Source organism: Balaenoptera musculus, chromosome 20 (genome assembly GCF_009873245.2).
Source record: "Balaenoptera musculus isolate JJ_BM4_2016_0621 chromosome 20, mBalMus1.pri.v3, whole genome shotgun sequence".
In the NCBI taxonomy this organism is placed as follows: Eukaryota; Metazoa; Chordata; class Mammalia; order Artiodactyla; family Balaenopteridae; genus Balaenoptera; species Balaenoptera musculus.
The window spans coordinates 13,957,183-13,980,675 of NC_045804.1; the positions used below are offsets into that span (position 1 = coordinate 13,957,183).

Consider the following 23,493-nt stretch of genomic DNA (forward strand, 5'->3'; position numbering starts at 1 on the left):
CTACCTGGTCCTTGGGCTTTTGCTTTTTTTTTCCCCCCCATAATCCTTTGGTGGTTGCTTTTTCTGTATTTTGTCCAGAGTTTTCAGTTGCAGTTTAGTGGAGCCATTAGCTCCAGTGAGCTTACTCCATCTTGGCTTTGGACCACATTCTTCTTGTGAGCTGCATAGTGTTCCCTTGTGCGGAAGTACAATGTTATAGTTTTTTGTTTTAGCCAGTTCCTTACTGGTGGACATTTAAGTTATTTACAGCTTTGGCACTGTTGCAAACAGTGCCAAAATGAATGTACGTGTGAGTTATGTTATATGGTAAATTCTTAGAAAGGGGATTGATAGATTAAAAGGTAGGTATTATTATGTAATTTTTCATAGATATTTACACATAGTATGCTTTTGGATTTTATTTGCTATTTTTAACTTTATTTTAATAACTGTGATTGGCCCATCATTTCTTTTGTGGAGGGGGGGGTACATGTCTTTTGTTATTAGGTTTTGGTGTCACTGTTATCCTGGTTTTTTTAAGAGGACTTTTAAAATCTTTTCTTCTTTTTCTGTCCTCTGGAATGTTTTGAAAACCATCCTGGCTGGGTGCTGTTTTAGGGGTAAGAGCTCGCTGACATCTTCTTCAGTTTCTCCCGTAATTATTGGTTTGTTTTCTGTTTTTTGATTTAGTTTTGGTGTTTAGTAATTCTCTGACAGTCATCCTTTCACTCAGGATTTAGACTTTATTAGCATTCTTTTAATAGCTTCTGTACCTGTGGCAAGTTCCCCTTTATCGTCACCAATTCTATTTATTGTGCTTGGTCCCACCTTTTCTTGATTAGGTTAGTTCTAGTTGGGCCCTGTAGATTGCCTGTCTGTCCTCTTTACTCTTCTACCTCCTCCTTGTGGACATTTGAATTTGTGACCTGCATTCATGTTAGCTATTTAGAGCTGTTAAGGTTAAAAAGAAGTGTCTTAAAGTCTCCTGCTACTATTCTGTTTCTGTCCAGTTCTTCTTGGATTTCTTATAGTTTTGCCTTATATTGTTTGATGCCAGTTTATTTGGTTTATTAATTCATGAAGCAACTAATTCAGGCATCTGCCATGTACCAGGAAGTGTAATAAGTACTAGGCCTGAGATGCCAAACAAAAATTGTCCTGGGCTTCCCTGGTGGCACAGTGGTTAAGAATCTGCCTGCCAATGCAAGAGACACAGGTTCGAGCCCTGGCCCGGGAAGATCCCATATGCCGCTGAGCAGCTAAGCCCGTGTGCCACAACTACTGAGCCTGAGCTCTAGAGCCCGCAAGCCACAACTACTGAGCCCACGTGCCACAACTACTGAAGCCGACCCACCTAGAGCCCGTGCTCCCCAGCAAGAGAAGCCACGACAATGAGAAGCCCACGCACCACAACAAAGAGTAGCCCCCGCTCACCGCAACTATAGAAAGCCCGCACACAGCAATGAAGACCCAACGCAGCCAATAAACAAACAAACAAACAAACAAATAAATAAAAAATTGTCCTGGCCATTGTGGAAGTTGCAGTCCAGTGGAGGCATATGTTACTTGAATGAAACTGTAAGAGTTTTAAGTGTGATAAAATACTATGAGGGAAAAGACCTGAATGAATGAGGAGCTGACCACTTCACAGAGTGGGAGGGAGTATTCTAGGTAGAGAGAACAGCTGTGGGGAGGCAGCGAGCTTTGCATGATCCAGGAGGCCAGTGTGGCTGAAGCAGAAAGGAGAGGGCGAGGCTGAGTTCGGAGCAGTAGGCAGGGCGCACTTCACAGAGGGCCTTGTAGGTCTCAGGAAGGAGTTTGGATTTTAATCCAAGTATGGTGGAGACTCACTGAAAGGCTTAAAGTTGGGGACTGGCACAATCATATTTACTTTTTATTAAGTTGTTCGTAACTGTTATATCTTCATTGTAGACTGCATCCTTTATCGTTACAAAATCTTTGTTCCATTTAGGGATTTAAAAATTTTTGCTTTAAATTAAACTTTTGTAACTCCTTTTTATTTCCATTTCCTACAAAGTGAAGTGTACCTGGGACATCCTGTTGAAAATAGCTAGTAGGCAGTTGGAAATAATGTCTCTGGAGTTCTGAAGCGGGGTCTGGGTAGAGAAATGCATTTAGAAGTCATTGATATTTGGGTGGTAATTGAGTCCACTGATAACTGGGGGAAAGCAGGAGAATCTGCTGAGGACTAAACTTTGGGGAATTTGCACGTGTAAGAGAGGTGTTTGGCAGAGGGACAGCTGGTCAGGGAAATTGAGTCCTGGGTGGCATAGGAAATTCAAGAAGGGTGTTGTGGCCAAATATGTCAGATGTTTTCAAAGAGAGGCTAGGTAAAACAGGTGGTATGTTACAGCACTTTCTGTCCTAGGTATCAGTTGATGTTCACAAGTTTGCAGTTAATTTAATAATCTTATTTAATCTTACTCTGTATTTAGGCTGTAACATGATATGTCCTGTTAGCTATATATATTGAAAAAATTGAAACAAATAATTGAAACAATTAGAAGTAAGGAACTTTAGAACAGATTTTCTGAACTTTTTGCTTTTACTTTACATAATTTCAAATATGCAGAAAAGCTGAAAGAATAGTACAATGAACACCCAGTATACCCTTCTCTTGGATTCACCAATTTTTGTTTTTTATAAATTTATAAATTTATTTATTTATTTATTTATTTATGGCTGCGTTGGTCTTTGTTGCTGCGCGTGGGCTTTCTCTAGTCGCGGCGAGCGGGGGCTACTCTTCCTTGTGTGTGCGGGCTTCTCACTGTGGTGGCTTCTGTTGTTGCAGAGCACGGGCTCTAGGTGCGGGGGCTTCAGTAGTTGTGGCTCGCGGGCTGTAGAGCGCAGGCTCAGTGGTTGTGGCGCACGGACTTAGTTGCTCCGTGGCATGTGGGATCTTCCCGGACCAGGGCTCGAACCCTTGTCGCCTGGATTGGCAGGCGGATTCTTAACCACTGCACCACCAGGGAAGCCACTGTGCCATCAGGGAAGTCCCGGATTCACCAATTTTTTTTTAAAATTAATTAATTAATTAATTAATTAATTTATTTATTTATTTATGGCTGTGTTGGGTCTTCGTTTCTGTGCAAGGGCTTTCTCTAGTTGCGGCAAGTGGGGGCCACTCTTCATCGCGGTGCGCGGGCCTCTCATTATCGCGGCCTCTCTTGTTGCGGAGCACAGGCTCCAGACGCGCAGGCTCAGTAATTGTGGCTCACGGGCCTAGTCGCTCCGCGGCATGTGGGATCCTCCCAGACCAGGGCTCGAACCCGTGTCCCCTGCATTGGCAGGCAGACTCTCAACCACTGCGCCACCAGGGAAGCCCTTTTTTAATTTTTTAAACGTCTTTATTGAAGTATAATTGCCGGATTCACCAATTTTTAAAAACATTTTTGCCATATTTGGTTTCTCAGTCTTTTAAAATTTTCTTTTTGCTGAACCACTGAATAGTAAGTTGCAGACATAATAGCACTTCACCTCTAAATACTTCAGCATACTAAAGACATTTAATTTAACCTGGATATATTACATTTATATTACATTTCAAATGTAATATTACATTTCAAATTTCCCCAATTGCCCTCTATTGCTGTTTTGTTTCTTTATCCAAGATTCAGTCAAGGGTCATGTATTGCTTTTAGTTGACATCTCTTTTGTTCCTTTAATCTAGAGCTCTTCTGTCACTTTTGGAGAGGGAAGGGTTCTTTTGTGACAGTGACATTTTTTCATTGGCCAGGCCAATTGTCTTTAGAATGTCTCACTGTTTGGGTTTATCTGATTGTTTCCGATAGAAACGCACACTATATAGAGAGTTACGGGGTCTAGAAGTATGAAAACACTGTAAATATTCTTCTTAGAATTAATACAATAAAAATGTATGAGCCAAACTGAAAAATCTACTGTCTGGATTTTAATCTTGGCGTGACCTCACTCCTGGACTTCTAGTTTTGCTTCTGGGTATCATTTGTTGAACACTTTTTTTTTTTTTTTTTTTTTGGTTATTACAATAAAACATGGTCTGTGCTCTCAGGGAGTTAACAAATGAGCTTGGGGCACATGAGTAATTGCCTGTAATATAAATGCACTCACACTATAATGGAGAGCTGTACAAAGTGTCAGAGAAGCACAGTGCCTGGAGGCACAGGAGAGGACAGAAGAGGCGACATTTGATCAGGGCCTTGGAAAAGCTCTAGGATTTCTTGCAGCTTCAGCAAATTAAGGCAGTATCTGCTTAAAATGTATAGAGAAGTTTTTAAATTAAAAAAGGGAGAAATTAACAAATACAGATTGTGCCCCACGGTGCATATTTTAAAAACCGAGGCATGTAGAAAAGGACCCCAAGCGACAGTTAACACTTGGTGAGTATTGTTGACCAGTTCTTCCAGAGCGCAGAGAAGAGAGCATCCCTGTAGACCCTATTCAGTAGACTTCTACTGTGGAGTTCAAAGGAGTGGAAAGTTTTGCTTTAGCAACTGTCAGGTCGTTCAAATAATGTACGTAGTAGCATAATTCTTCTATTAAGGTAATAATCTGTCACATGGGCCAGAATCCTTGTTTAGTCAAGAAACTCTCTCCCTTGGGCTTCCCTGGTGGCACAGTGGTTAAGAATCCGCCTGCCAATGCAGAGGACACGGGTTTGAGCCCTGGTCCGGGAAGATCCCACGTGCCACGGAGCAACTAAGCCCGTGTGCCATAACTACTGAGCATGCACTCTAGAGCCCTCGAGCCACAACTACTGAGCCCATGTGCCACAACTACTGAAGCCCTCACGCCTAGAGCCCGTGCTCCACAACAAGAGAAGCCACCGCAATGAGAAGCCTGTGCGCCGCAGTGAAGAGTAGCCCCCATTAGCCTCAACTAGAGAAGGCCCGCGTGGAGCAACGAAGACCCAATGCGGCCAAAAATAAAATAAATAAAATAAATACATTAAAAAAAAGAAACTCTTTCCCTTAACCTTGACTGTGTTGGAAATTCACTGACAAATTCTTGCTCTTTGGTTCCCCTACCCGCTCCCCACCCCCATGCAGACCACTTTCCATCCGTAGCATTTTCTTCTTGTAGGCTTATTAATGTCTTTGATTAGGCTTCAGCTTCCTTTCACACCTGTCCTATTCTAATCATACCTTCTTAGGCAGCCTCTTGATTCTCTTGTTTGAGTTTCCAAAAAAGCCTCACTTTCTGCTTGGTAGCGGGAATATCCAATTTCGGTAAAGCCGTAATTTTCACACTTGGCTGCACATCAGAATTATCTGGGGAGAAAGATAAAAATACAGATTACTGAGCTTCACCTGGGGTTCTGTAAATTTGAATTGCATTTTGATACTCTACTTTTAACAGTTTACCATGTGATTTTGCTGCACTTCTAGTTTTAGGATGGATAGTTTTCAAGGCAGCATGTCAAACTTTAATGTGTGCATGAATCACCTGAAGATTTTGAGAAACTGCAAATCCTAATTTAGTAAGCCTGAGATTCTGACTTTATTTCAAGCCTCATAGATAATGCCAATCACATTTTGAGTGGCAAGCTTTGAAGGTAACTGGAATTAGTGAATTTCATCTGATGTGTATTAATTTTTACTCAACTGAATCTCAGAGGGATAACCTTTTTGAGTTCCAGGGCAGTGGTTCTCAAACTGTGGACCTCAGACCAGCAGAGTTAGTATCGCATGGGAATTGTTAGAAATGCAAATTGAGACTCTTTCCTAGTCCTTTGAATCAGAAGCTGTTTTAATTAGAATCAGCTCTCCAGGTGATTCTGATGTGCAAAATTTGAAGACCACTGTTCTAGGACTTCTCACTGTAGTCCTCTATTTATTTACATAGTGAGGAGTAAAAACACATTTCTAAGATCTGCAAATAATGTAAAGACATCATTTTCTTGTGTAATTGCATAGGCTAGAGTTTGAAACTACTGATTCTTTCAGCAAAGTGATTCAATTTTACATATATATATTCTTTTTCATATTCTTTTCCATTATGGTTTATCATAGGCTATTGAATATAGTCGCCTGTGCTATGCAGTAGGACCTTGTTGTTTATCCATCCTATATATAATAGTTTGCATCTGCTAATCCCACACTCCCAATCCTTCCCTCCTCCACCCCACCCCCACCCCCCGCTTGGCAACCACAAGTCTGTTCTCTATGTCTGTGAGTCGGTTTCTGTTTCATAGATATGTTCATTTGTGTCATATTTTAGATTCCACATGTAAGTGATATCGTATGGTATTTGTCTTTCTCTTTTTTTTTTCCCTTAAAATGTATTTATTTATTTATTTTTGGCTGTGTTGGGTCTTTGTTGCTGTGCACGGGCTTTCTCTAGTTGTGGCAAATGGGGCAACTTTTCGTTGCGGTGTGTAGGCTTCTTATTGCAGGGGCTTCTCGTTGCGGAGCAAGGCCTCTAGGCGCACGAGCTTCAGTAGTTGTGGCACGTGGGCTCAGTAGTTGTGGCTCATGGGCTCTAGAGCGCAGGCTTAGTAGTTGTGGCGCACGGGCTTAGTTGCTCCGCAGCACGTGGGATCTTCCCGGACCAGGGCTCGAACCCATGTCCCCTGCATTGGCAGGCAGATTCTTAACCACTGCACCACCAGGGAAGCCCTGTCTTTCTCTTTCTGATTTACTTCACTTAGTATGATAATCTCTAGGTCCATCCATGTTGCTGCAAATGGCATTATTCTTTTTTATGGCTGAGTAATATTCCAGTGTGTGTGTGTGTGTGTGTGTGTGTGTGTGTGTGTGTGTGTGTGTGTGTGTGTATTGCATCTTCTCTATCCATTCACCTGTCGATGGATGGACATTTAGGTTGCTTCCGTGCCTTGGCTATTGTAAATAGTGCTGCTATGAACATAGGGGTGCATGTGTCTTTTTGAATTATAGTTTTGTCTGGGTATATGCCCAGGAGTAGGATTGCTGGATCATATTGCAACTCTATTTTTAGTTTTTTGAGGAACCTCAATACTGTTTTCCATAGTGGCTGCACCAATTTACATTCTCACCGACAGTGTAGGAGGGTTCCCTTTTCTCCACACCCTCTCCAGCACTTATTATTTGTAGACTTTTTAATGATGGCCATTCTGACCAGTATGAGGTGGTACCTCACTGTAGTTTTGATTTGCATTACTCTAATAATTAGTGATGATGAGCATCTTTTTGTGTGCCTACTAAACTCCTGATTCTTTCAGTAAGTATTTATTGAAGTATTCACAGCAGCAAAAATACACAGACAAAACTCCCTGCCCTTAAGGAGATTACATTCTAGTGGTGATGTTAACTACTAGTTCATATATATATTATATATATACATCCATTCATCCATAAGCAATAGATAAAACTGTTTCACATGGTTTCAAATTGTTTATCCTTTAGTAGCAATTTTTTTTTGGTAGCAATTTTATTTGTTTCATGGTGTTTTTATGATTGATCCATGCCGACATATGTAGCCCTTGACTGCTCTATAGAATTTTATCAAGTGGGGAGTTCCCTGGCAGTCCACTGGTTAGGACTCCGTGCTTTCACTGCCGAGGGCCCGGGTTTGATCCCTGGTCAGGGAGCTAGGATCCCGCAAGCCAAGCAGCATGGCCCCCAAAAAAGGATTCTATCAAATGAATGTTCTACAATTTAATCGTTCCCCCCGTTGATGTACATTTTTGTTGTTTCCAGCTTGATTGACTGCTTGCTTTTATACGCAATGTTCAGTGTTCTGCATATGTATAAGGAGAGTTTCTCTAGAGAAGTGTTTTTCTTTTTCTTTTTTTGGGAGGGTGGGTTGGGGTGTGGCTTGTGGGATTTTAGTTCCCTGACCAGGGATCAAACCTGGGCCCTCGGCAGTGAAAGCGCAGAGTCCTAACCACTGGACTGCCGGGGAATTCCTGAGAAGTGTTTTTCAAACTGTGGGCTGCAACCAGCATAATTTAAAAGCAGAAAGAGAATGGAATAGAAAGTATTGGAATGGGATGGAAGAGAAGATATTAGTATAAGAGTAGTGCTTTGTAGAACTTTAGTTTTGGGGTAGGTGTGTACTAGATTTAAATGTAAAATGTATTTCTTACTTTGGGTCATGGGCAAAAAATTTTCAAACCGCCCTTTCAGGGTTGTGTGCACAACCTTAACCTGACTGTTACTGAATTGCTCTCCAAAGTGGTGATGCCACTTTACAGTCCCGAGTGTGGTATACCGGTGTCTCTGTTGTTCTCCGTTCTTCCCAAAAGTTTGTTTGGATGGACTTTAAAACTTTTGTCCATTGATGAGTATGAAACAGTATCTCATTGTGGTTTTAATTTGCCTTTTCCTGATGGCTAGTGAGGTTGACGTTAATCCCTTTTTTTTTTAATACAGGAAAATTAATATACTTTATCTGCTAGATACTAGATCAGTGTTGAAAATGGTAATGAGTGTAATCCTCAGTGGTATATTATAAATACATTTCCCTGAATAGTTTAAATAACTTGACTTGCTAATACTAATGATTGACAGTTGAGGGGCTTAAGTGGTTTAATTTTATGAGTTTTCTCTTTATACACGGTGATCTGTGCTCAGTTCTGTAAACCCAAATCTTTGAATTTGGCATAATGACCTTATGTTTGTATTCATACAAGGCCATCAGTAGCCATTACCAGCAGCATCATTTTATTGATTTAAATATTAATATTTTTATATATTTGTATAGATATCTGCCCAATATTTTTCTTTTAAAATATTATAATAAAGATATATGCATGTGGTATTTAAGAATATAAAAGGATAAAAAAATTAGTCTTTCTTTCTTTTTTTTCTTCCATTTCTCCTCCCCAGGAACAACTACTTTAAAAAGATTCATATATGACCTCTTCGATGTATACACTTTATTATTGTTCTCTTTTCTTTTTTTGTTTCTAATTTTGTTTCCCAAATGACATCCTAGTCATTGTTCTGTAGCTGGCTTTTTCCTCTACTTAATAATATGTCTTAAAGATTTCTTATTTCAGCACATGAATTTTACTTTATTCCCGCATGCGTGCTGCAACTAAAAGATCCCCTGTGCCGCAACTAAGACCTGGCGCAGTGTAAGTAAATAAATTTTAAAAAAATTGAATCGATCTAAACTCCCAATAATGCTTCAGAATGAACTGACCAGTATTTAATGTTAACTTGTAAAAGTGCTCACATTTTTCAGTATGTATGTAGTTGTAGTTTGAATAGATGCTATTTTGTGGTTTCCAGCTAGATGATAGAATGTAGAATTTATGAACCTTTTTTTGCCTTTCTTCCTTTTACCTCTAAAACTAATAGAAAGCTAACAGACTTTAGCTTAATATAAGCTAAATGAACTGTTAAATATTAGAATAATACATGTTTATCCAAAATCTTTCAGAATCTGTGAAAGCTGATATTTTAAAATTAGATATCAAATTAAATTAGACTACTTCTGTTACTGTCTAAGTTAATTTACTACAAAAGAGTACTATCAACAGTCTTTTTTTTTTTTAAACATTAACTGCTCTCATTGATAGTCTTTAAATAGCAATTTACTGAGTTTCTCATTATAAAAGGCTTGTATACAGTGTTAGATACTGTTTTAATCAGTACTCTTTTATTTGCAAGCAACAGAAAACCAACATGTTCGCTTAAGCAAAAGGGGAGTGGTTTTTGGTTTGTGTGACTGGGAAATTTGTTTTTTTAAAAATAAATTTATTTATTTATTTATTATCTGCATTGGGTCTTCGTTGCTGTGCGTGGGCTTTCTCTAGTTGCGGCGAGCGTGGGCTACTCTTCGTGGTGGTGCGTGGGCTTCTTACTGTGGTGGCTTCTCATGTTGCAGAACCCGGGCTCTAGGTGCGCGGGCTTCAGTAGTTGTGTCACGCGGGCTCTCGACTGCAGGCTCAGTAGTTGTGGCATACAGGCCCAGTTGCTCTGCAGCATGTGGGATCTTCCTGGACCAGGGCTTGAACCCGTGTCCCCTGCATTGGCAGGCGGATTCTTAACCATTGCTCCACCAGGGAAGTCCTGACTGGGAAATTTGAATGACAGGTTCTGTCAGTACTCGTGAGTTATCAATACTTATCTCCCATTTCTGCTTCTGTCTCTTGTCCTTATTCCCTTCTTCCACAAGGGAGGTAAAGGTGGGTTAGCCACATACAGCCTCTGGCCACCTTCATGGAAAGAACGAGCTTCAGAGCACTTCTCACTCAGCATCTGAATATAAAATCCCAGGCAAGACTCTCACTGGCCTGCCTTGCCAGTGATCAAGAGATGGAATACTGTGTTTGGGGGCCCCATCAGAATCACATGGTGTAGGGGAAGGGTAATTCTCTAAAGGGAATGATGCTAGCAAATGCTTCCAATAAAACAAACGTGCCAGATCTTTCTTTGGCATAAGAGGTGGGTGTTCAGCTATGGAGGTGGAATGGATACCATGAATAGGTAAATTGTAGGGTAACAAATGATTCAGAGAAGGCTATGAGAATTCAGAAGTGTTTGGGGGAGTTCGAATAGTCTTTTGGAGGAAATGGTACCAGAGTTAAATCTTAGGGTGGTGGTGTTATGTTCCACACCAGTTGGTTTCTTTCTTCATAAGGTCACTTTTATTCATCTTTTTCTTCATTCCCACAGCCAGACTCTGAATCCAGGTCTTTATCTTCTGGGTAATTTCAGAAGATGCCCTGTGTCTGGTCTGTTCCCCCTGTCCTATTCATTGTATACACTGAAGCCAGAGAAGTCTTTCTGGAACATTCTTCTCATGTCCCTGCCCTGCTCAAAAAGTCTTCATTACTTCATTCAAAGCCATCAACCTACATTACTGCCAGAATAAAGTGCTGTACAAATGCCTAAACCTAACATTTAAGGATCCGTGTTCTGATCCTAGAACTACTTTTCCAGCCTTAACTTCTGTAATCCTTTACTTGGACTCTGTTTGACAGCATTTTGCGTAAACAGCTGAGAGGAACACAGGGACTGTTTCTATAAGCAGGTTTGTCTCAGTTGGTGACTTGTGTTTCTTCTCTTGCATTTGAGGGTATTCTTCTAGGTTCAGTCTTCCCTTTAATCCTTTTCTGCTTTCTCTCATTTGTGCTTATGCAGATGAGGCCCAAATAACTTCCAGAAGGCAGTGAAATGGACTGGATTACCATCGTGATGCTTATTACTAGCATGGTGATTCTGTGATTTAATTGAATCTGTGAAAACTGCATCTTTGTAGTAGATGGGTATTTGCTGAGATGGAGGGGGTTTCTTTCTTACTATGTAGGCTCACCAGCAAAGTCTGGCCCAGAGTGATCCCTTGGACTTTTTTCTGCAGAAACTAATGGATATAATCTTATTTGGAAAATCTTTCCAGTGAATGAATATGAGGGGGTACATTGTATAAAATAAAAGATCTTGACCTTTTATATTCTATAGCATACTTTCTTTTCCTGGTGCCCTGTACCCTTTTAGTTTGTACACGATGAGAGTTAACTAGATGTGAGGAGGGTGCAGGAATGGGGAAGGGAGGAGGCAGTTAAGAGGTGACCAGCAACCCAAAACCATAGTTAATAAATCTTAGTTAATAAAACAGTTGCACAAAAATAAATTTAATGTTAATCTCATAAAAAGTCTGCTATTTAAAAGTACATTTCCTATTCTGTAAATATCATTGGAAAGTGTAATAATAGTAATGCAGGCATGGGCATGGCAATTCTGGAGAAACTTGTTTCTTTCCATAAGTTTCTTATTAAAATACCTCATAGACTTGTTCAGAGGATTAAATGAGATCTGCTTGCTTGTTATGAACTAAGCTCTCAAATGCTATATATTTATACATTTACATACATATATATTCCTGGACTGTACATTTCATAAATTGGTGAACAGGCACGCCTCCTGTTGCTTAATTTACAGCTAAAAATTATAATCTGTTGTCTGTTTCCTAAGTGAGCCCCGCCCCCACCCTTTTCTCCCAGTATTGGAACCCTGCTTCTCTTCTCCCTTCCTTACTCCTTCTTGCTTTCTGTCTCAGCCCTAACCTTGTGCTTCACTGTGGAACTCCCCATTACATGGCTCTCAGGAAGAACTGGCCAAGGAAAGGGTGTGCTGCACCAGAGAACTTCCTGTCTGATTGCTGAGAGGCATTTCTTAGTGCAGCTGGCACCATGTGAGATCTGTTACACGTGTTCTCTTCCTTGGAGATGTCTTTTTCTCATTTATGTTCTTGTCAGATCTTTCACAAATTCACTGTTACTTTTTATCATGGTTACCTGTAAACCAGTTAACCCCTCTAGGTAATTGAGAACTGATTATAATTGTAATTTTTTTTTTTACTTCTACTTTGGGATATAATGGGAAAACTTTAAATTTAGATTTTCTGTAGACTTAAAGATTAGAGCTAAATCATTGCTTCTTGGTATTATTTTAACTTGACAGTTATTAGAAAAATAGAAGTATGCTTATCTCTTTTTGGGGGTATATGTCCAAATAGGAAAAACCAGAAAATCCTTAGTTTGTAGAAATGATGTATTGATTTGTAATTATACCATTTCTTTATTTACAGGTAGGCGAAAACCAAGAGTACATCGGCCTCGTTCTCCAATATTGGAAGAAAAAGACATCCCACCCCTTGAATTTCCCAAGTCCTCTGAGGATTTAATGGTGCCTAACGAGCATATAATGAATGTTATTGCCATTTATGAGGTACTGCGGAACTTTGGTACAGTTTTAAGGTTATCTCCTTTTCGCTTTGAGGACTTTTGTGCAGCTCTGGTGAGTCAAGAGCAGTGCACACTTATGGCGGAGATGCACGTTGTGCTTTTGAAAGCAGTTTTGCGTGAAGAAGACACTTCCAATACTACCTTTGGACCTGCCGATCTGAAAGATAGCGTGAATTCCACGCTGTATTTCATCGATGGCATGACGTGGCCGGAGGTGCTGCGGGTGTACTGTGAGAGTGACAAGGAGTACCATCATGTTCTTCCTTACCAGGAAGCAGAGGACTATCCTTATGGACCAGTAGAGAACAAAATCAAAGTTCTGCAGTTCTTAGTCGATCAGTTTCTTACCACAAACATTGCTCGTGAGGAGTTGATGTCTGAAGGGGTGATCCAGTACGATGACCACTGTAGGGTTTGTCACAAACTCGGGGATTTGCTTTGCTGTGAGACCTGCTCAGCAGTGTACCATTTGGAATGTGTGAAGCCGCCTCTCGAGGAGGTGCCAGAGGATGAGTGGCAGTGTGAAGTCTGTGTAGCACATAAAGTTCCTGGTGTGACTGACTGCGTTGCTGAAATCCAAAAAAACAAACCATATATTCGACATGAACCTATTGGATATGACAGAAGTCGGAGGAAATACTGGTTCTTAAACCGAAGACTCATAATGTGAGTAAATCTGGTCTTAAATTTTTGTATGTATTTAAAATTAAGCCAACTTCCTTCATGATTGTTGTAGAGCTGTGCTGCTGATGTGATGTAAACCTTGGTGATTTAATAATGAGTTGTATAGTTTAATAATTTCTAACTTGAAAGAATATGTACATTAAAACAGTTTTTAAAATTGTAAGGAAAGAAGGGTGTATGAAAAAAAGCAAAATACACACCACTGTACTCAATGCCTAGGATGGAAAACAGAACGTTACTTACTAGGTGGGATGCCACATGCCATTGTGGGCCCTTCCCCTGTTAGATTCCCTGCAGCCCACCATGAGGTAATCTGCATCCTAACTTTGGTGTCAGGATTTTCTTGCTTCTCTTTTTAGTTTTACTATATTTGTACATAAAATGGAGCAGCAAGAACAAAGAAATGGTCTAAGGAAAGATCAGTGCCGCCATGATTGGTTGCAGCCTCCCAGGAGAAGTTAAACCCAACAGACTCCTGGTCATAGTCTGCTTGTGCTTTCCTGAGGGTTTTCAGGAGATTCTTCCTGGCAGGACAGTGGGAAGGGCGGGAGGAAGCCTGGGAAAGTGAGGGTGCTTGGCAGGGTTGTAGTGTGGACTTGGTTTTGCGCATCCTGTAGAAGTATGGTCAGAGGGAGTGGGTTACTTTGTATTTTCAGCTTCTAAAGCTTTTCTTTTTTAAATATTTTATTTATTCATTCATTCATTTGTTTATTTATTTATTTTCTTTTGGCTGCGCTGTGTGGCATGTGGGATCTTAGTTCCCCGACTAGGGATCGAACCTGTACACCCTGCAGTGGAAGCGCGGTGTCTTGACCACTGGACCGCCAGGGAAGTCCTCAGCTTCTAAAGTTTTCAAAGCCTTCTTCAAGCTCTCAGAATTAGGTCAAATCAGAAAATTTGTGGTGGGATGAAATGAAAGAGCAGGCATGGAGAGGAGAGAAAGAACTTCATCAGCACATGGTCAGGCCAAGCCAGGTACAGAGAAGTATCTTAGCCAGGCCCACCCTTAGTTTTTAAAGATGGTACAGAATAAACAGCGAATTTCAGAATTTTGTACAGTTGTCTTCTTGTAGTGTTGCTGTGGAGAAATCTGAATCCATTCACTGATTCTTTGTATATAACCACTTTGGACTTACCTGGAAACTTGTCGAATCTTCTCTTTGCCTTCAGTGTTTTCTGCAGTTTTAGAGTGATAGGGCCTTGTGTGGGTCTGTTTTCATCCATTGTGTGTGTGGTGGGCACTTGCAATCTGACAGTTGAGTCAGTTCTGAGAACTTCCTTTGAGGACTTCCTCCTCTCCTTTTGCCTGTTGTATTTATCTTGAACTATTACTTTATTGAATGTTGGGCTTCCTATTTTGGTCTTCTGATTTTATCTTTTCGCTCCAGTTTTCCTCTTTGTCTTTGTCCTCTTTGGAATGCGCGCGCGCATGCGCGTGCGTGTGTGTGTGTGTGTGTGTGTGTGTGTTCAATTTTTCTAGAAGATTTCCTTATCTTGGTCTTCAAGCCCTACTATTTATTTTTTCTATCTATCACGTTTTTATTTTCTAAGAGCTCTTTTGTTCTTAAAATCATCCTCCTTTTTAAAAAATAAAATCTTAGTTTTTTGTTTTCTGGAAATAATAATTTCTCTTACTTTCGAGGATGTTATTGATAGTTTTTTCATGTGTTTTTTCCCACTGTGAATGGTCTCTGTTTCTTCCAGGCTGCTTCTTCCTGCTGTTTGTATTGGTCTGTCTCTTCCATCCTCAGATGTCTATTAATCCTTAATTTTCTGCTCCTGATTAACACTGCGGGATTATACAGCTGATTGGAAGTTCTGAGCAAGTGTGTGGGCCATATCAATTTTGAGCTTAATCGTTGAGTGATTTTCTTAATCTTTTTTCTTGGTGATCCCTGATGTCACTCACTATCTTTAGTCCTTCCTTCTGAGCTGGTCAGGCGGCCCAGAGAGGCCTTTTCTGGTGTTCTGCTTGGAGCATGAGGGTTTGGCTGGCTGGGTGGCGGAGGCGGGCTGCATTTACCACGCACCCCGCGTTTACCGTGTACATAGCCGCTCAGTACCTTGGTTTTCTGTACAGTACCTTTACCACGCACCCCGCGTTTACCGTGCACATAGCCGCTCAGTACCTTGGTTTTCTGTACAGTACCTTTACCACGCACCCCGCGTTTACCGTGCACATAGCCGCTCAGTACCTTGGTTTTCTGTGCAGTACCTTTACCACGCACCCCGCGTTTACCGTGCACATAGCCGCTCAGTACCTTGGTTTTCTGTGCAGTACCTTTACCACGCACCCCGCGTTTACCGTGCACATAGCCGCTCAGTACCTTGGTTTTCTGTGCAGTACCTTTACCACGCACCCCGCGTTTACCGTGCACATAGCCGCTCAGTACCTTGGTTTTCTGTACAGTACCTTTACCACGCACCCCGCGTTTACCGTGCACATAGCCGCTCAGTACCTTGGTTTTCTGTACAGTACCTTTACCACGCACCCCGCGTTTACCGTGCACATAGCCGCTCAGTACCTTGGTTTTCTGTACAGTACCTTTACCACGCACCCCGCGTTTACCGTGCACATAGCCGCTCAGTACCTTGGTTTTCTGTACAGTACCTTTACCACGCACCCCGCGTTTACCGTGCACATAGCCGCTCAGTACCTTGGTTTTCTGTACAGTACCTTTACCACGCACCCCGCGTTTACCGTGCACATAGCCGCTCAGTACCTTGGTTTTCTGTACAGTACCTTTACCACGCACCCCGCATTTACCGTGCACATAGCCGCTCAGTACCTTGGTTTTCTGTACAGTACCTTTACCACGCACCCCGCATTTACCGTGCACATAGCCGCTCAGTACCTTGGTTTTCTGTACAGTACCTTTACCACGCACCCCGCATTTACCGTGCACATAGCCGCTCAGTACCTTGGTTTTCTGTACAGTACCTTTACCACGCACCCCGCATTTACCGTGCACATAGCCGCTCAGTACCTTGGTTTTCTGTACAGTACCTTTACCACGCACCCCGCATTTACCGTGCACATAGCCGCTCAGTACCTTGGTTTTCTGTACAGTACCTTTACCACGCACCCCGCATTTACCGTGTACATAGCCGCTCAGTACCTTGGTTTTCTGTACAGTACCTTTACCACGCACCCCGCATTTACCGTGTACATAGCCGCTCAGTACCTTGGTTTTCTGTACAGTACCTTTACCACGCACCCCGCATTTACCGTGTACATAGCCGCTCAGTACCTTGGTTTTCTGTACAGTACCTTTACCACGCACCCCGCATTTACCGTGTACATAGCCACTCAGTACCTTGGTTTTCTGTACAATACCTTGGTTCACACCTGCACCTGGTGTCCCCTGGTCCGGAGAACCTCACTTTTACCTCCTGTAGAGACTAAACCTTTCGTGGCTTTAAGTGGATAGATAAGTGGCCGTGGGATCTGCTCCTAAAACAGCTTTCAAGCACTTCTCTGCTGTCGATACTCCCCTCCTCATTTTGGTGATTGTTGGTTCTCAGCTCCACCCTTTATGTTTCGGATTGGGCTTTCTTGGCTCTGTTAAAGGCGGTTATCACTTGTCCATTTGCTTTCCTGCTTCCAAAAATTTTTTTGTTGTCTCTCTTATTTTCTCTAATCTTGTAAGTTTAGATCTTTAAAAATATTTCTTTAGTGGTTTTAAGAGGGTTTCAAGAGGGAGCAAACTGAGATGTGTGGATTCAGTCTACTACCTTAATCCAGAAACTGATATGAGAAACAGTATATGAAGTTTTAAAAGTTTTAAATATACAAAGTATATTTTGTATGTTTTGGTTTGGATCAGTTATTTTAAAATTTTGTATAAGTTTTTTTTTTTTTTTTTTTTGCCCCCGTATCTCCCAAACATCTGGTTGTGGTGTTTATTGTGCCGTCTTTCTCATATCATGCTGTGGAGATGGTAGCATGGAAACTTGTGTTGGTGAGGTCATTACAAATGGAAAGATAACTGTAACCACATTTTGGTTTGAAGTTTAATGCAGTCTTTCATTCTATGTGAAAAGTCAGTGAGACTGCCTTTCAGGGAGCCTGGTGCTTGTACTCTGTAGATGTTCAGCACAGCAGTTAACAGACCCTATCCACTCAGTCTCATGTGCCTTCCCGGAAGGGCTCAGAGTCATCAGGATTGCTGTGAACAAATCAGGAAGTAAATGAAATTTATTCTGTACTCCTGTTCTCCCATTCTTATGTTCCCTTCCCTGTCCTGCCTTTCCTCACCCTTTTTGGATGTTCATTCTCACTGCCTTTCACTTCCTTCCCTGTGCTGCCGTTTCGGGCCCCAGACATGCCAAAGGTGCTTTGTCCACATATAGGTAGGCCTTGACATCTGTAATGTAAGGCTTATCACACAATAACCAATGGTGTAGGCCTTGGTGTTAGGGACCTGTAGGTGGAACTAGTTGCTGATGGGTTAGTAATAACAATAGCCAACATCAACATTTATTGAGCACTTAATATATGCTGTACAGTTTGTTTGTTTGTTTGTTTTTTGCTTTTTACATATTATATTTACGTAGAAAAAAAAAGTTAAAATTTCAACAGCTTTTTTTTTTTTTTCAAACAAAATGTATATCCCCAGCCAGGAAAATGGGTAAATCTAGAGAGATCCTCAAGGAGTTTATTAAACTGTCAACTTGCCCTACAGACAGTAACAGATTTAATTTATCATTGGATTGAAAAGTTCATTTTTATTTTTATATAACCTAAATAGTAAATTTGCCTTTTCTCTGAAAATTTTATACACAATTTTCTAACCTTCAAAAATGACAATAAAAAATCAAATTGTGTGTATAAATTTTTATTTTAGTATATAAGAAACTTTTTCTTTCTTTTTGACATTTACGGTTTCCCAATATATATCTTAAATTTGTATGTTTACTTTTTCTTTTTTTGTCTTTATCCAGGTCATTTATTACTAGACAGTTGTCATACAGAGTGGTTAAATATTAAAGCTCTGAAACTAGCCCTGGTTTGCATTCCTGGCCTTGTTAATTACAAGTTGTGTGTCATATTAAAGCACCTACAACCCTCCTAAGCCTGGTTTTTTTCACCTATAAAATGAGAATTGTCATTGCTTCATGAATTGTGAATGCTTGTATGTTTATTTATTTATAAAATTTATTTATTTATTTATTTACTTTTGGCTGCGTTGGGTCTTTGTTGCTGCGAGTGGGCTTCCTCTAGTTGCGGGGAGCGGGGACTACTCTTTGTTGCGGTGCGCAGGCTTCTCATTGTGGTGGCTTCTCTTGTTGCGGGGCACAGGCTCTAGGCGCGTGGGCCTCAGCAGCTGCGGCAGGTGGGCTCAGCAGCTGTGGCTCGTGGGCTCCAGAGCGCAGGCTCAGCAGTTGTGGCACACAGGCCCAGTTGCTCCGCGGCATGTGGGATCCTCCTGGACCAGGGCTCGAGCCCGTGTCCCCTGCACTGGCAAGCGGATTCCCAACCACTGCGCCACCAGGGAAGCCCCTGTATGTTTACTTTAGTAATCAAGACACTATTTGTGAAGTATACCTAGTATTTTTATTATTCTGTTATTTTAACAACTTTATTGAGCTGGGGTTTTTTTGTTTTTTTGTTTTTTGGCCGCGCTGTGCTGCTTGCGGGATCTTAGTTCCCCGACCAGGGATCGAACATGTGCCCCCTGCAGTGGAAGCACAGGGTCCTAACCAGTGGACCACCAGGGAATTCCCTGAGCTGTTTATTAATTTATGTATTATAAAATTCTATTGTTGAAGATGTACAATTCTATAATTTTAGTAAATTAACACTGAAAGTCCCACATCCCAGGAAACATTTTCTTCTGAGACAAATCCAAGTGGTTGGTTACTCCACATTTCAGTCATTCTGAAAGTGGTCTCATATCTTTTTACAGTTAATCTTACTCCCATTCTCAGCCTTAGAAAATCACTCTGTTGTTTGTATAAATTTGCCTTTTCTAAACATTTCATATAAAAAGAAACATATAATAATATTATTTTGTATCTCAGTTCTTTCACTTAGAATAATGTGTGCCTTACAGTTTTCTAATAAGCATTTTATTTATACATTTTTTTCATTAACCCTCACAACAACCCAATAATGTGGGTACTATTTTTGTACATTTTATAGATGAAGAACTAAACTCAGAGAAGTTAAATAACTTGCTCTAGGACTTGCCCAAGACTCTATGGCTATTAGGAAGTAGGACCTAGAATTTTTTTTCAGGACCTATTTATAAGAATATTTTATTTTCTTGTTTCTTCTTTTCTTTTTTTTTGACCATACCATGCAGCTTGCAGGATCTTAGTTCCCTGGCCAGGGATTGAATCCGGGCCATGGCAGTGAAAGCGTGGAGTCCTAAACACTGGACCGCCAGGGAACTCCCAAGAATATTTTCAATAACTAATTTTATACTGTAGTCTAGTTTCCAAGCCATCATCTTGAGAAGTCTGCAATTTGCCTTGTTTTAGCTGTTAAAAGCAATGCTTATAACTGGGGGGAGAAAGATAGTATAATGGTTTTGGCTCTATTGGGACTGGGTTTTTCTGAGATCTTATAAATTTGAAACACAGGCATTTTTAGAAAATATGACGTAAATTAAGTGGTGTTTCAAAAAAGTTCTGTTTCTTGATAATTCAATATCAGTATATAAAACAACACTCAGACAAGTAGAAGAGAAGACCCTTTGAATGTGGTTAAATAGGGGCAAAGCTTTAAAATTACAGGAGTGAAGGGACTTAAGAAGGTACCCATGCATGGATTTGTGGTACATTACCAATGAAATGAAATAATCCACTTTTCTAAATTGAACAGATTCTTTAAATTACATGTTTGGCAGGGAAACTATTCACTTACATTTATTTGCTTTAAAAGTTTTAGTCGTAATCTCTCAAACTGCCTTTCTTATTGCATAATAAAGTACACAGAATTTAATGAAGATCTCAGATGAACAAGTATGATACTTTTTTTCATGTGTTGTGACATTTTGACTATTTTCTTTGTAAAAAGTCAGATACAAAGATTTTTTTAATTTTTTAAAATATTTATTTATTTATTTGGTTGCGCTGGGTCTTAGTTGTGGCTCACCAGCTCCTTAGTTGCAGTATGTGGGCTCCTTATTTGTGGTATGTGAACTCTTAGTTGCAGCATGCATGTGGGATCTAGTTCCCTGACCAGGGATCGAACCCAGGCCCCTGCATTCGGAGCACCACCAGGAAAGTCCCTAAATATCATTGTTAATAATAGTTGTTCCTTGTGAATAATTTGAGTAAATGTGAAAGATTTTACATCATTTTAAAATTTAGATCAAAACAATTTCCATTTAAGCGCCCCCTTGTGGTAGATGATATGTGGACTCGATGAAAGTTTTGAAACCATGTAAATTGCTCAGCTTATGTTATGTGGAGATCTGGTATATGTTTTCCCTGGAAGTCCAGAAGCTTAAAATGATAAATCAGTGGACTTATTGCCCAAGGGGGTTATGTCTAAAACAAAGTCTGGGGCAGTGAACACTTTTTAATTGTAATGCTAATAGTTTATAGAAACTATTTTTCTCTTATTGCTTTTATTTGTTTAATACTCATTTAAAAATATGTTATTTGAGTAGGTTAGGGAATAAAAGAAAAGTTCTTACACATCAGTTTATAGTCTACCTGAGGAACCAAGATACTTACTGAGTAAACAATTTAGAGATCAATTTCAATCTGTTATGTAAGAGGGCCAGTCTTTCTTAAATATTGTTTTCATTCTATCAATCCTTTGCTCTCAAATTGGGACTTCTAGTAAAATAGGAACTGCCAGATTAGACTAGCACCTTTTCCTGTCACTGTCTGTTCTGAATAAAATTACCTTGAACACATCATTTTAAAACTCAGCATTTTTTCATTTTCCAGATGAACTAATTTATGCTTTTTAACCTGTACAGCTTTCCACCTGCACCTCCACATTCTAGCCATAAGCCACCTATTTACTTGCTGACTCAGTTGCCATCAGACCTACGCTTGTAATCCTTCTGCCTGTGCCCAGTTCTGCATACCAGCAGCCCCCTGGACAAGTCCACATAGCAGGCACCTCAGACACAACATGTCTAAAACTGCATGCATCACTTGCCCCCATTACCTACCCTTCATTCAGTGTTGCCATCTCAGTAAATGGGATCACCATCCTACTGGCTGCTCAAGCTAGAAACCTGGGAATAGTCTTTTGTCCTATGTTGTTTGTTATACCTTTTAATTACCTCTTAAATATTGAATCCATTTCTCTCCGTTCTCACTGTCAACATCATCTTGATTAGACTAGTTTAGTAGTCTCCAAACTGGTGTACGTGTAACTCCCCAATTCTGTTCTCTGTTCCATAGCTGGATTATTATTATTATTTTTAAAAAAATGTTTATTTAGGCTGCATCGGGTCTTTGTTGAGGCACACGGGATCATTTAGTTGCGGCATGCAAACTCTTAGTTGCAGCATGTGGGATCTAGTTCCCTGACCAGGGATTGAACCTGGACCCTCTGCATTGGGAGCGTGGAGTCTTAGCCACTGGACTGCCAGGGAAATCCCCATAGCTGGATTATTTTTAAAACAGCCATTCTGATCAGATCTTTTCCCCCCAAGTTGAAAAACCTTTCAATTACGTACTTCCATTTGCTCTTAACAGAAAGTTCACAGATCCCTAATTTTGTGTATTTATTTCTTTTGCTTCCTACCACCCAAAACAAAATCAATAAAAAGCAAACTAAAAACCCGCAAAGCCTTTCGACTAACTTATCCTTCAAGTCAGCCTATTTATGCCATTTCCTAGGGCTTTTTCCCCTGAATTTCTCTCCCTCTTGCACCGTGAAACACTTCTTTTTTTTAAAGCACCCATTACACTTGTAATTATTTGTTTTAAGGTAAATATCATATACTTCATCAGATGAAGAACATAATAGCAACCCTGCAAATTGCACCCACTACGTGCTGTCAGTGTTCGAAGCACTTTATGTTTTAACTTGCTTAATCCTCACAGCAGCATTTTGATGTAAGTACTGTCACCCCATTTTTCAGATGGAGAAGTTGAGGTAAGAGAGAGGTTAAGTAATTTATCCAGTATCATACAACTAGTAAGTGGCAGAATCAGAATTCGGTCCCAGGCATTGTGACTCCAGAATGTGTGCTCTTAACCTCCTTGGGCTGCCTTTAATCTCTGACTCCTGAACCGCATTAGTTTCCTGTGGCTGCTGTAACAAGGCAAAGTGAGAGATTAATTTTCTCACAGTTCTGGAGGCTAGAAGTAAAAAATCAAGGTGTCAGTGGGCCCACTCCCTCCAAAGGCTCTAGGAAAGAATTCTTTTCTTTCCCTTTCCAGCTTCTAGTGCCCCAAGTGTTCCTTGGCTTGCTGGCAGCATAATTCCAATCTCTGCCAACCTCTGTCTCTTCAAGAAAGTCTAGGCCTTTTCTGTCAAGTGCCTCAAAATTCTTCCAGCCTTTTCCCATTTCCCAGTTCCTAAGCCACTCCCACGTTTTTAAGTATCTATTATAGCAGCACTTCCTTTCCCAGTATCAAAATCTGTTTTAGGGGACTTCCCTGGTGGCACAGTGGTTAAGAATCCGCCTGCCAATGCAGGGGACACGGGTTCGAGCCTGGTCTGGGAAGATCTCACATGCCGCGGAGCAACTAAGCCTGTGTGCCACAACTACTGAGCCTGAGGTCTAGAGCCCACAAGCCACAACTACTGAGCCTGCGTGCCACAACTACTGAAGCCCGCATGCCGCAACTACTGAGCCTGCGCTCTAGAGCCCACGAGCCACAACTACTGAAGCCCGTGCGCCTAGAGCCCATGCTCCGCAACAAAGAGAAGCCACTGCAGTGAGAAGCCTGCACACCACAATGAAGAGTAGCCCCCACTTGCCGCAACTAGAGAAAGCCCACGTGCAGCAACAAAGACCCAATGCAGCCAAAAAAATAAGTTAAAAAAATTAAATCATAAAAAAAAAAGCATGAAATCAAAATCTGTTTTAGTTTCCTAGGGCTGCCATAACAAATTGACCATAAAATGAGTTGTTTAAAGCAACAGGAATTTATTCTCTCACGATTCTGGCGGCTAGAAGTTTGAAACCAGTGTCAGCAGGGTTGTTTCTTTCTGGAGGCTCAGGGAG

General features: G+C 40.8%; 1 protein-coding gene across 12 annotated transcripts in view; it reads left to right on the forward strand.

Moving 5' to 3' along the window:
* BPTF (bromodomain PHD finger transcription factor) overlaps window positions 1-23,493 on the forward strand; it is a 145,317-nt gene that overhangs the window by 22,194 nt on the left and 99,630 nt on the right. For all 12 annotated transcript variants that reach the window (XM_036836120.1, XM_036836117.1, XM_036836122.1 and 9 more), the window contains exon 2: window positions 12,502-13,324. In XM_036836120.1, coding sequence (XP_036692015.1) covers window positions 12,502-13,324 — 823 coding nt within the window. The remainder of the gene's footprint in view (window positions 1-12,501; window positions 13,325-23,493) is intronic.